This window comes from Schistocerca serialis, chromosome 5, assembly GCF_023864345.2.
Source record: "Schistocerca serialis cubense isolate TAMUIC-IGC-003099 chromosome 5, iqSchSeri2.2, whole genome shotgun sequence".
Classification (NCBI taxonomy): domain Eukaryota; kingdom Metazoa; phylum Arthropoda; class Insecta; order Orthoptera; family Acrididae; genus Schistocerca; species Schistocerca serialis.
In genome coordinates, this window is record NC_064642.1 from 722,008,622 (window position 1) to 722,022,698 (window position 14,077).

At 39.8% G+C, this 14,077-nt stretch overlaps 1 protein-coding gene across 2 annotated transcripts in view; it reads left to right on the top strand.

The window, feature by feature from the left end:
* LOC126482363 (histone-lysine N-methyltransferase 2D) overlaps window positions 1-14,077 on the top strand; it is a 182,378-nt gene that overhangs the window by 150,878 nt on the left and 17,423 nt on the right. For both annotated transcript variants that reach the window (XM_050106446.1, XM_050106447.1), the window contains one exon: window positions 4,016-4,144. In XM_050106446.1, the coding sequence (XP_049962403.1) occupies window positions 4,016-4,144 (129 nt within the window). The remainder of the gene's footprint in view (window positions 1-4,015; window positions 4,145-14,077) is intronic.

A 14,077-nucleotide genomic window follows, 5' to 3' on the forward strand; every position in this document is an offset into this window, starting at 1 on the left:
ACGAGTTTGAAAACAGGGCTACAAAATGCTTCATCTGTCACTGTTCAGTCATTGCTCACTTAAAATCAATTGTCAAGATACATATCCCACTTTCGTTCATCATACCTTGTGGTGGCCGCCTCCCCAACTGTTCCACGTTACACATTAACAGCATTAACAGCATTTGTGTCGCTTATAACCGAGCGGCAGCTGGCGGCAGTTGTGACAACACTGTAGCAGCAAGTGACAGGTGCCAACTATCAAGTAATTTTAACCAGACTACAGTTACTGCTGGATCTGACAGCAACTAGAAGGAGACAGAGGCTGAGGATGTCAGGTCACGTATGGCCCTGCGTGATGATTAAATATAGAGGTGGGGCTTCGATGATGATGTAACCCCAACATTAACTTGGATGACAAGAAGCAGATATTGTCAGAGTAAGAGCCGACATCTTTTGACCCTCTCTGCACAGGCACATTAGGTGAGTTAGTCAAGTCCTGAGTCAGACTTCCAATAAATATTCACATGTGACTCACTAACACTCACTACTCCTGTAACACAACAGTATAGTAGACATGTAATGACCTAGCACTTTCTTTGTGGACTTTCAAATTAGTATTATGAATTTTGGCTTCATTTTATTTTCAGTCTTAGGTTTCTGTGCACTTTGTGAATCTGTACATTAGTTTAACAACCACCCATATGGGTAAAGAGTTTTGTAGTAGCCTTTTTCAATGAAGAAGTACTTCTGCAACTTTTGCATTTTTGCTGGTACCAACAGTGGCCATGTGCTACGCTGGTTCAATGCACTACATGTTGACCAATGTCTAACTATACTATTGTGCCCAATAGTATAAACACCACTCCTCGCACAAGCCAATGACATGACATGCATAGGCTTCATGCTTCATGAGGACATGAATACATTATGTGCACTAGAAGCCTTTTTGTACATAAGAAAACACCTCTTATAGACAACCCTTTCTATTTTTTATCAATCAAAAAGATACTTGGTGAAGCATTTAATTTTCAGTTATAGTTGAGAGCCCTTTTTGGAGCTAAAACCCTCTTAATTGTATTGGTATTAATACATCTAAACAGTGTAGCCATTCTGTTGGTAGGGTTTTTGTTTGAGGAATTGGATACCATGGTGTTACCACGAGAGAGACTAGCAAGATGAAAGTTGGTTGATACAGACAGAGCCCAATTAACTGGACAAGCCCAGTGTAACTGGAATACTGCTGCAAATACCCTAGCCTCACAGCATCCTTTTCCAATGGCCCATAACATTCCTTGAGGTTGATATATTTATTTTTACCATCTTCATGATCCAGACAGTTAAGCCTAGATCCCTGTTCCCTGTTACACGTTGTACCACACGGTGATTACTGAAACATGCGCAGACCTTACAAAGAGCACTCATCAGCCCCTGGTTCAGGAACCTTGTATTCACCAAACCAATACCCAGCCAAAACTGGTAGGATTCCCAGAGTTGTTCTCTGTCATCATGGATGCAGCTAGCATTACCCCCTTTTTGACATACATAATGTTCTTAAATTTACATTTCAGAGATAAGAAAATACTAAAATGGTTGACAGAAAAAACAGTTAAGTGCAAAAAATTGTCATTATCATTTTTTTTTTAACTGTGCAACTATCTGGAACCTGCATTTTAATTGCCTTCCCTAAATTTGGTTAAGTCTCAGATGGGAGCAGTCTTTGTAGCAAAACACTTCTATTGACTACAAGAACATTTATTTCTCACTGAAACTAACTGAAGTACAATGAACTTCTTGAGTCTTACAGCTGTACTTTGGTGAGGGATTGTCTAATGGAGCCTTTCAACTTTATTCCTGTAACTTTATTTAAATGTCGATATGTTTCATACTATTTGTTGACAAACTCAGTCGTGTTGTTCTGCATTTTCTTAATTCCACAGACTATGGAATAACCCATAAAAGAAATGACGTACAGATTTAAATTCTTTTCTTTCATGGATAGTGAAACAGATTTCTGAGATTCATAACAAGAGTATTTAGAGATTATGTCACTAGTGTTCTGCATAATTTCTATCAATGTGAGCCATAAGTAAGGAGAAATGGAGTTAGCTGGCAAATTCGGTAACAAATGTAAATGATCAGTGTTAAGAGTCTTTCTCTGTATGATTCAGCCCTCAAAATGCAGATCAGACCTACTAGATGGGGAATTAGAACTAGCCATGCCTCGAAAGAACAGTCACAGTGACATATTCGCATTTATAAAATAAAGACTACTAAAACATATGTCCTTGATAACTATAGTAAGTGCAGTACTCCTCTGTAATCGTTATAACTGACAAGAAGTGAAAACTTATATTAGTAAATTAAATGAATATTTTTACACTTTTGTTATTTTTCCCTTACACCATAAATACACAGGGGTGAATCAAATATAAAGCGGACTTTTTTTTAAATGTTTTTGTTTAAGCTTCAAAAAAATTCCTGCATAAGACTTATTTTTCTATACAGTCTCCTAAAGGGAAACACATTTTTCCCAGAGGATAAGCAGTTTCTTGATCCCATTTTTGTAAGATGAATGTGGCTGTAACAGCAGCCAGTTGTGCATGAACTCTTTGACAGTGCCATCATCATCAAATCTGTGTTCTCCAACTGCTTCCTATAGTGGCCCAAACAAATGAAAGTCACAGGGTGATAAGTCCGGACTATAGGAAAGATATTCTAGAGTGGTCCACAAAAGTTCCTGAATTCTTTGTTGAGTTCAGCTAGCTGTGTGGCATCGAGCGTTGTTGGGGATCTTGATCACATCCCGCATTGAAAATGCACGACTTTTCTAATAATATGGATGTTTTGTTTGCGCCAAAAGTTGGCAATGCGGAGAGATAGTTTTCTTGCTTCAATGGGTGCAGATTTGTCCATTTTGTGCCATGAGGGGGACACGCGTACACAACACACACACACACACACACACACACACACACACACACACACACGAATTATTTATTTTCTGGGATGTAGTGCTGTACCCATGTTCCATAGCAGGTCACAGTCCATTGCAAAAAATGTTCCCGTTCAGTTTGGTAGTGTGTTGGTAGCCATTTACACACCTCAGAATGATTAAATTTTTTTTCTGCAGTGAGGAGAAGACTGCCACATGGAGTGGCTGTGCAGTTTGAGGCGCCATGTCACGGATTGCGTGGCCCCTCCCTTTGGAGGTTCGAGTCCTCCCTTGGGCATGGGTGTATGTGTTGTTTTTAGCATAAGTTAGTTTAAGTAGTGTGTAAGTCTAGGAACTGATGACCTCAGCAGTTTTGTCCCTTAGGAATTCACACACATTTGAACGTTTAGATGATGACCCACCATGTGGACACTACATGAAATCTAGGGTTATCATTAATGATTGTTGGGCACTTCCGTAGCTTATGCCAACATCAGTACCAATTTCAGCAACTGTTATTTGGGGATCATCTTCAACAGACCAGCTAACAGTGTGAATATTCGTCTTAGTCATGCAGTCTGTGGGTAACATCCGTGTGCTGCATTCTCAACAATTTCTTGTCATCGTGAAAATTGTTTGTACCATGCATACATGTGAGTCTTTCTCAGGGTGTTGTACCCGAACTGTGCCGCAAGTCTTTTCAGAATTTCAGGCGTTTTTATGCCCTCTGTTGTGAGTAAATTGATTATAATGCAAAACTTGATTATAATACATTGTGCACCAGATGACATTACCTCTTGCTCTGAAATTGTGATTCTGATTAAAGAAATGGCATGATAGTATTTTAGCTACAGGTAAAAATCAGTGGAAATGAAAGCAACAATTAGTAGAGATCATGCCACTCTTCATTTTTAAAAAGGCATGTAAAACAAAAATTGTGTTTTATATTTGATTCACCCTCGTAGTTAGTAAGCAATCCAGTTACTTTGAGAAATAGCATATTGAATTGAAATAGCTGTGTACTTGTTTCTTTGTAGACAGTGATTGTCACACATATTTATACTACTAGTTACAATGGCTCTTACCATATACATTTTGGCAGAATGCCCCAGCCACAATCCAGGCCTACTCCACCACCACCAGATGTTCCAGCTGTGTCACCAACTCCTGGAAGGAAACCTTCTGAGAAGCCACAGTCACGCAGACTCAAAGGAAAGAAAGAAACCCCAAAGTAAGTTACAGTTTTGTACATGTTTAATGAGCACTGAAGTTATTTTTTTAGTAAGTACTGGCTACTGTATTTCCTACAGTGTAATTTACGAAAACGGCTGCAGTGTTCTCCAACCAAAATACATAAAAAAGAGTCGTTATTACCTTGTCAAGTAAAGAGAACTGTGCCTGACTCCAGAAAGTGCAAGCTTCAATTAATGAAAATAATACTTGCTATAGTGTTGAACAAAAAGTGCCTAACTTCCTCAGTATATCAAAGTGAACATCAAGAACAACAGTAAAAAATGCATACCTAGCAAAGGACACAAATGTAAAACTTACAAGGAAGTCAGCCTTAGCATCTGACGATGGGCTCAGGCTTGAAACAATTAATGCTATAATAAAATCATTTCAAGAAAATTTGTGACTGGTTGCAGTATTTCTTACAGTAAAATAATATTTTACTCAGCTTGTTGCTGAAGAACTGCTATGTTGTTGACAACTTACTGCAGCCATGGCTAGCTATAATGGGGGCGGAGGGGGGGGGGGGGGGGGGGGGCAGACATGGACATGTGTCTATGTACGCTGAATGTTTGCTGTTAGAGCGAGCTATTAACATCTCTATGGAATGTTCAGTGCCATCCGGCAACACGGAACTAACCTCGAACTAGAAGACTGGTTCCCAGGAGCATGCCGCTTATAACACTGTCCTGCTGATCTCCATTGGTCAGCGGCCTGGAGGTTCTTCATTGGTCAGCTTATCGTATTATTGGCGATGTTCAAAACGCCACTTGCTCCACCCACAGGGATCTTCGTTTAGGTGCCAGCTCCAGCAGTATCAATTAGCTACAAACCTACAGCGTCAGACCAGTTGGTTGATAAATATCCAAAGTGATATGAAGAAGGTATCCCCTAGTGAAGGTGATGCCTACTAGCTGTGTAGATGGCACCACATAAATAGTAAAGCCAACCGCAAGTAATTGGAAAAGGCATGGACAAAAAAGACTCCAGTAGTATAGTTGCCCAGGACAGCACTGCATTACTTGAGTCATCACCTCACCATCTTAATTATCCACCCTTCAGCTCTAGTATCAATAACAAACTGAGGAAAACCAACATCCCTATACAAGAGCATTGTATGTTTTACTGTAACACAACACTTCAAACACAGTGTAAACAAAGTTTGACTGTATATACTCCTCGTCATTTTTAACAACTTGGAATCAGCTCTTCTAGTCTATGTAAACGTCAAATTTTCAGGTGACGCTGTGTTGTAAACGTAGTCATCATACATAGACATTAAAAACAAGATGAGGGAGAAAGGAAAATATTCATTAACAAGAAAGTTGGTTTAACACAGTTCATATACAAGGCATGGTCAGAATATGGGTGACCTTTTCTCTCAGCTTAATTAACAAATACAGGTTAAGAAAGTGCAGTTTTATGTGGAATGTTAACCATGGTGCAGCTGTTATTCTTGACACAGTAGAGTTTGTCCAGGCACTATCACAAAGAATTGTTAAAAATCCCAGTGTGCTGCAGGATTTGAACTGAAAACACTGATTTCCAGCCAACTTTTCCATCATCACCTACTAAAGGTTCTGTCTTGTCGCTGCAGTGATTCTTCATTTCTTGCCTTTTCAAGCAACTAATTCTGATTTATTCATCTCAGGTGTAGCTGACAGGTATAATTGACAGACATGATGAATCTATTACTTCTGCTCTCTGATCGTGTCAGAAGTGAGGGCAATTTTGCAGTCCTTAAAGTAATTCGATAATGCTTATTTGGGTAGTTGCTAAAGTTTGAAAGCTGCTGCAAAATATCTGTTGTCAAAGATTAGTTTCAACCACAAGTGAAAAGTACCATTTGCAATGAGTCAGTAAAATAATTCCACTTTTTTCAAAGACAAATCTAATGCTGAAAATTCGTTGCCAGAGGTGTACATACAAACAAATGATTTCAGTTAGGGCACACTGTAATATCTTTTTTTATTATTATTATTATGTATTAAAAAACCATTTTATGCTTGATGTCTATACACTGAGGTGGCAAATGTTGCGGGATAATAATATGCACGTACACAGACACTGGTAGTATCACGTACAGAAGGTATAAAAGGGTAGCACATTTACCCAACTGTCATTTGCACTTAGGTGATTTATGTGAATAGGTTTCTGGCATGATAAGGCCACAGAACAGGAATTAACAGACTTAGAACGTGGAATGGTAGTTGGAACTAGACGCATGGCATGATCCATTTATTTATTAGGGATTTCAGTATTCCGAGATCCACAGTGTCAAAGAGTGTGCTGAGAATACAAAATTTCGGGCATTACCTCTTACCATGGACAATGCAGTAGCCGACAGCCTTTACTTAGTGATCGAAAGCAGTGGTGTAAATTTGTCAGTGCTAACAGACAAACAACTCTGCATGAAATAACCACACAAATCAATGTGGGAGGTATGATAAACGTATCTGTTAGGACGGTAGGATGGTGCAGCGAATTTTGGTGTTATGGACTATGACAACAGACTGACCAACATTAGTGATTTTGCTAATAGAACGAAATTGCATGCAGCACCTCTCCTGGGCTTGTGACCATATTAGTTGGACTGTAGGTGACAGGAGAACCATGGCCTAGTCAGATGAGTGCAGATTTCAGTTGGTAAGAGCTGGTGGTAGAGTTCGAATGTGGTGCAGACCCAATGAAGCCATGGACCCAAGTGGCATCATGCCTCATTATATCTCTAGAGGACTTCTAAACATGGACCCAAGTGGCATTATGCCTCATTATATCTGGAGAGAACTTCAAACTTCTTGTTGAGTCCATGGCACTTCAGGTTGCTGCATTACGGCAGGCTGAAGGAGATCCGACACAATATTAGGACATATCTACATCTACACTTTACAAACAACTGTGAGGTGCATGGCAGAGGGTAAGTGCTATTGTATCAGTTATTAGGGTTTATTCCTGTTTCATTCATGTAGTGAATAGGGGAAGAATCATTGTTTGAATGCCTATTTGTGTGCAGTAATTATTCTGATCTTATCCTCATGATCCTGATGTGAGCGATATGTGGGGGTTGTAGTATTTTCCTAGAGTAATCAATTAAAGCCAGTTCTTGGAACTTTATTAATAGATTTTCTTGGGATAGTTTGCATGTATCTTCAAGAGTCTTCCAGTTCAGTTCCTTCAGTATCTCTGTTGTGACATTATCCCACAGATTAAACAAACCTGTGACCATTCATGCTGCCCTTCTCTGTATATGTTCAGTATCTCCTGTCAGTCATATTTGTACAGGTCTCACACACTTGAGCAATATTCTAGAATGGGTCACACGAGTGGTTTGTAAGCAATCTCCTTTGTAGACATATTGCACTGTTATACCAATAAACCGAAGTTTACCCACAACTGAGCCTCTGTGATCATTCCATTTCGTATCCCTACAAAGCATTACACCCGAGTATTTGTACAAGTTGGTCGATTCCAATAATGACTCGTTGATATTATAGGATACTATGTTTTTTTTTTTTTTTTTTTTTTTTTTTTTGTTTTGTTTTGTGAAGTACACAATTTTCCATTTCAGAACGTTTAAAGCAAATTGTCAGTCTTTGCACCACTTTAAAATCTTATCAAGATGTGACTGCATATTATGCAGCTTCTATGCAGTACTTCACTACAAAGAACTGCATTTGCAAAAAGTGTGAGGTTACTATTAATATTGTCTGTAAGGTTATTACTTTACAACATGAACAGCAAGGGCCTCAACACATTCCCTTAGGGCACAACTGAACATCTGACAATTGTTGGGAATGCTGGAGGGCGGCATAGGTTATCGTCCATCAGAAAGATTCTCAGCAGTTAGTTATAAAATGATATTTATTAAAATGAAGAAATACTCAACTTAAATGATGCTTCTTCTTGAGAAATGTCCAGCATAATTAGATGTTTAAATTGTTACAAGCCCTATGAAATATTAAAGTCCTGTCACTGTGCCTCTGAGTAATGGCTACAAAGAATCCAGAGTTGGCCTGTAGAGTCTAACTCTTGGAAATGACAGATGAACAATGCAGCTTTCAGACTTGGCAGTACATAACTCGGCGCATTGAACAAAACTGCCCGCCTTAGCTCAGGCGGGCCCATGGCTTGGCAGCTGCAACCCCTGGCAGACCTTGGTATAGTTTGTACTGCAGGCCATACAGCTGCTGCACTACAAGTGTTTTGAGTGTGGCTGATCAGTTGTGGTGCGGTACTCTCTGGAGTTACGTGTACTGTCACCACAATGACGACTCTCCATCCAAGATAACATGCTGCATACTCCCTACCAAAAAGTCCTCAATCCAGTCACAAATTTCACTTGATACCCATATGATTGGACATTTGACAACAAGTGTAGGTATGGTACTGAGCAAATGCTTTCCGGAAACCAAGAAATACTGCATTTACGTGACTGCCTTGGTCCAAAGCTTTCGGTATGTCATATGAGAAAAGCGTGAGTTGGGTTTCGCAAGAGTGATGTTCTCACAATCCACACTGGTTGATATTCTGGAGATCATTCTGGTCAAGATAACTCATTATGTTTGAGCTCAGAATATGCTCTAAGATTCTGCAACAAATTGATGAGAAGGATAGTGGACAGTAGTTTTGTGGATCACTTCTACTACCCTTCTTGTAGATGGGTGTGACTTGTGCTTTTTTCCAAGAACTAGGCACAGTTTTTTGTTCGAAGGATCCACAATAGATTTTAGTTAAAAGAGGGACTAACTCAGCCACAGATTCAGTATAGAATCTATAGGGTTTCCATTGGACCTGGAGCTTCAGTATAGAATCTATAGGGTTTCCATTGGACCTGGAGCTTTGTTCAATTTTAATGATTTTAGCTGTTTCTCAACACCACTGACACCAATACTTATTTCATTCATTTTTTCGTGGTACGAGGATTACATTGGGGCAATTCTCCAGAAGTTTTCTTCTTAAAGGAACATTTAAAAACAAAGTTAAGCATTTCAGCCTTTGCTTTCTTACCCTCAGTTTCAACTGTCTCATTCACTAGGGACTGGGCACTAACTTTGGTGCCACTAACAGCCTTTACACATGACCAGAATTTCTTAGGGTTTTATGAAGTATCATTTGACAATATTCTGCTACTGTAGTCAGTGAAGGCCTCACACACTGGTCTCTTGGACAGCCAAGCACGTTTCATTCAGCATCTCTCTGCCTCGAGCCCTACACTTTGTTTTACACCTTTCAAGCAGTAATCTCTGTTTCTGTAGAAGTTTCTTCATAGTGACTATATACTGTGGAAGGTCCGTTTCCTTATGAACTGTTGTACTGGCTACATATCTGTCCAGTGCATGGCCAACTTTTCTTTTAAATGTGAGCCATAGTTCCTCTTCATGCCCCTATTCTGTGCTGAAAGTTTCAAGTTCCTCATTGAGGTATGACACTACTGATTTCTTATCTAGTTTACTGAACATATATATCTTTCTGCTTGTTTTATTTGTCTTTTGTACTTTGGCAGTCATTCTTGCCACAACCGCGTCATAGTCACTGGTGCCAGTTTCGATGTGGATATCCTCAAAGAGATAAAGTATATTTCTTGCCATTAGACCCAATATATTTTCATCAGGGGTGGGGTTCCTAGCTATGTGTTCCTGGCAGTTTTCACAGAAGGCAGTTAGTAATGTTTTGCAGGGTGCCTTATTGCGCCCAGCACCAACAAAACTGCAATTTTCCCAATTAATTGCTGGATGATTGAACTGGGTGTATATGTCCCAGGAAAACTGGGAAATCTAAGAAAAACATGGGAATTTTTTAATCCAGGAACAACGTGGGAATTTTTTAGAACTTCAGGAATTTTTTGTTGATTTAGTTTTCAATTAAATTTTTGTAAGTTTGACTGGTAAGAACTGATACTCATAAAAGACTGTTCAGGGTTCCTGCATAATCGTAAATTCTAACGTAAATTTCTTACTCAACTTGAGCAAAGCGAAACAAAAACAAAACTCCACAACCACACTTGCCGGGCAAGCATATCACGTGCACAAATTGCGTGCAATCTATCAGATTGCCAGGGATTTCCATGTGACCAGAAATCAGCAACCAGTTGCTACAACATGCCCCGACATGTGCTACTTATCATGTGATTGGTCACATATGAAGTGGAAGCCGAAGATGCCATTTATATTAAGAAGTAATACAAAATACATCCTTTGATTTTGCAGCGATTTGCAGCATTTGGAGCTTGTACTATAGAAGTAGCAGCAATGGAAAGTTGATAGTAATAGTCGCAATATAGTGGGCTCCATCTTATGATTTTTGTTATTAAATTTTTTAACTTCTAAAGAGAAATACATACGTAATGTAATGTTAGGAGGACATTTTAATGTAAATGTTAAGAGCAAATCTATTGCATATTGTTTTCAATTTCCTTGTTATTTTATGTAATCTAATTCTCCTTCTTACAATTTATAACAAGAGTTGTAGTACTCGGCAGTGCTACTATTAACATCTGTGTAAAAACATTGAATAAATTGTGTAGTCCTGAAGATTGCAATTAAACAATATGACAAATGAATAAAAAAAAAAAGGAACTGAGGGCTAATAAACCTGAAACGAATTGTATTGGTTTACAGGACCCATTTGTCGTCAGTGGAAAATGTAAGACATCTGTAAAATGACCTACATTTCCCAAGAAAAGCATTTCAAAACAAGTTTAATAACTTGTAATTCTAGTCTATTTTAAATTTATGTTTTGCAAGTATTAGTGGGGATATGGAATCAACTGCAACTGCTGCTAAACATTGCAATTCATTTTCCACAGCAGAACTTGTCGACACAGTGACATTCATAATAATGATTGCAATTGCTTGGGAAATTGCTCATTTGTGGGCTGTTATGATGAGCGACAAATTGCAGGCAATATTTCATGTGATGGATCGCTGCGATCCATTGCTTGTCTGTGGGACTCTTTACAGGTTGCGGGAAGACATTGCAAATGGTTTCATTTTATACAAGATTAATTATATTAAGTGTGAGAATGTGCGATGAATTTTTTAAATTATGGAGTACTGGAATCTCATTCGGAGCTTAGCTGTGAGGATCAGCCTCTTAGAAAAATTTCAGGCTCAAAAGACCAGACAGTTATGCTGTTACGTAAAATTTTACTGGCACATTTGTGTTCGATATACCTTAAAGAGTAATGCACACTAGAAAGGATCAAGTTTCAGGGTTAATTCTTCATATTTATTTTAATTCTTTCATAGATAATAAATTATGCAACAATGATGGCAAAAAGCATACCTAATTGTTGTTCAAAAAGAAAAAAAGTACCGAGCGAATTCTTGAGCAATTTCTCGTGTAATTGGCATTTCTGTGGAAAAATAAGTGCTTGACTGAACATGTATTCAGCCAGTTAACCCACAAAATGCTTGGTGCACAGCAGTGAAGTTTATAACCGTGCTTGTAAGAAATATTCAGCTGCTGCAGTTTAAACTGTCCCTTAGGATCCTGCTTTTTTTTATGACCAATATTATGTTAAAGCTTAGCTTTTCTTGTAGCTGTACTGTATGAATATTAATTTAAACCATTAACTTTCCTTATTTGTGTTTTTACGCTACTTAACAATGATGTTGCTATTGGCTGACTACATCAAGTATTCTATGCTCTAAATATCTGCTGTCATTGCCAGATGAGATGACCTGACCTGAATTGACCTGACCTGTAATGGGCTGACAAAAGCACATCAAAATCTCAGCTTCAATGCTTCGGAAACTGCCATGCTGTATTTGGTGGAATTTGTGTTTATACTTCAGTAATACAAAAATATGCAGTATAAATGTTGACGCATGTCAAAGATCGTTACAAAACATGTTTTTTTCTTTCTGAGTTTTGTTTCCTAAAGTGTCTGGAAGTTCTATCTGTTACATAAAACCTTCATTATTCAAAGGATTGGTTTTACAACTCCAAGGGAAAGTATACCTAAGTTACTTAACACAGAATAAATGTACTTACATGTGTGAAAAAGTGAATTTTCAAGAGGGAAAAATTGTAATACCCTGTTAAAGTCTCTACCAGTGATTACATTATGATTGGGGAACATGCCTACAAGTGAACTGAGGCTTCCTGTTAAAGTTTTTGGTTACATCAGGAGATGAGCGTGGTGGGTGATAGAAGGATCTAATTATCGTTTTATGACCAACCCTATACTGACTCTTGCCCTAACAATCTCACATGCAGCTTCAGTTTCTATTTCAGTGGATCTGAGTTTCTTGTCTATTGCCACAAATACACCACTTCCATTTCTCATTAGCCTATCCTTTTGATATACATCCAAATTTTCCCCAGGAATCTCACTACCATCTATTTCAGGTTTCAACCAGCTTTCTGTACCTAGTATTATGTGAGCTTCACTACTTTCCAGGAGCGCTTCTAACTCGTGGCACTTCATTGCAAAAGTTTCAGCAGTTGACTACTACGATTTTAATACTCTCACACGTAGGAGGCATTATATTTTCTTACCTTACACTTACGCTTCTGTGTCACCTACAGCTGTTGTTATGAGGATTGGATCCTCCTGCAGGTGTGGGAGTTAAAATAGTCCCGAGGTATTCCTGCCTGTCATAAGAGGCGACTAAAAGGAGTCTCACACGTTTCGGCCTTTATGTGATGGTCTCCTGTCGGGTTAGACCTCCATTTTTCCAAATTTTCCCAAAGAGCGAGCCAATTGGGGAAGGGTGCCTTACATGGTGTATTGTGTCCATCATGCGCTGAAACCCGTCGCATCATTCGTTGAGGTGGATCTGCACTTCTGCTCAGTCTCCAGCTGTTGTGCGAGGTCTCCCTCCTGGGTGTGTTTTCCTCCATCCATTGTGCTGTATCTTTTTCTGCACTGACGATGACAATGGACCTGTTTCCTTGGGTGTACCTGATATCCAGCACGGCAGCCAGTCTGTTGTGGTGGGGCCACCACGTACCCTGTCAGTTGTAGCCCCCTGACCACACAGGGATTGCTCTGCTGATGCCTGCACCGTTAACTCCCCACGTATGGCAAGGAGTAGATGCCTAGCACCCTGGGGCATCGGGACTCCTGGCAATGGCTATCGTGCTAGGTGACCTTTGCTGCAGCTGCGTGGTGCCCATAAGGAGGGCCCCTGGTTAGAGTGGGTGGCATCAGGGCGGATGACACGTGATAAAGTGTACCACATCATCACTTGGTGGTGATCACACACCAGCAGTCTCTAAGCATTCCAAGTGTCAGTACAACTCAAGGAAGTACGACCCCTCCGTGTCCACACCATGGGAGGAGCGCCAGGCTAAGGATGGCAGCAGACCTTTTCACCCCAGTACCTCATATGTATGAGTGCTGATGGGGACTCCTTTGTTTCAGTGAACCCTCAGTTTTTTTGTTCAGCATTTAGAGGGCAAGTTTGGAGAGGTGGAGGGCTTGTCCAAAATGCGGTCAGGGTCAGTCTTGATAAAAAAGGCATCCTCTGCCCAGTCACGGGCATTACTCGCTTGTGTCATGCTGGGGGTTGTTTCCGTTACCATCATGCCGTATAAGAGTTTAAATATGGTCCAGGATATTATATTCCACAGGGACATTCTTGTGCAGTCTGACGATGACGAGCTATGTGCCAACTTAGAGCACCGCCGTGATGTTCATTTCGTGTGACGCATCCATAGAGGTCCGAGGGATAATCAGGTTGCCACCAGTGCCTTCATCTTGGTCTTTGAGGGCGACACGTTGCCCAAGAAAGTTAAAGTGATGGTCTACCACTGTGATGTCAAGCCATGTACCCCTCCCCCAATGCAGTGCTTTTAAGTGGATACTTCCAGCGTCACATATCGAGATTGTGGATGGTCCTTGCATCCCAATATTCCGTGTGCCCTGCCTCCCATCTATGTCAGATGTGGAGAGGATCATTCCCCTTGTTCACCAGACTGCAGGATT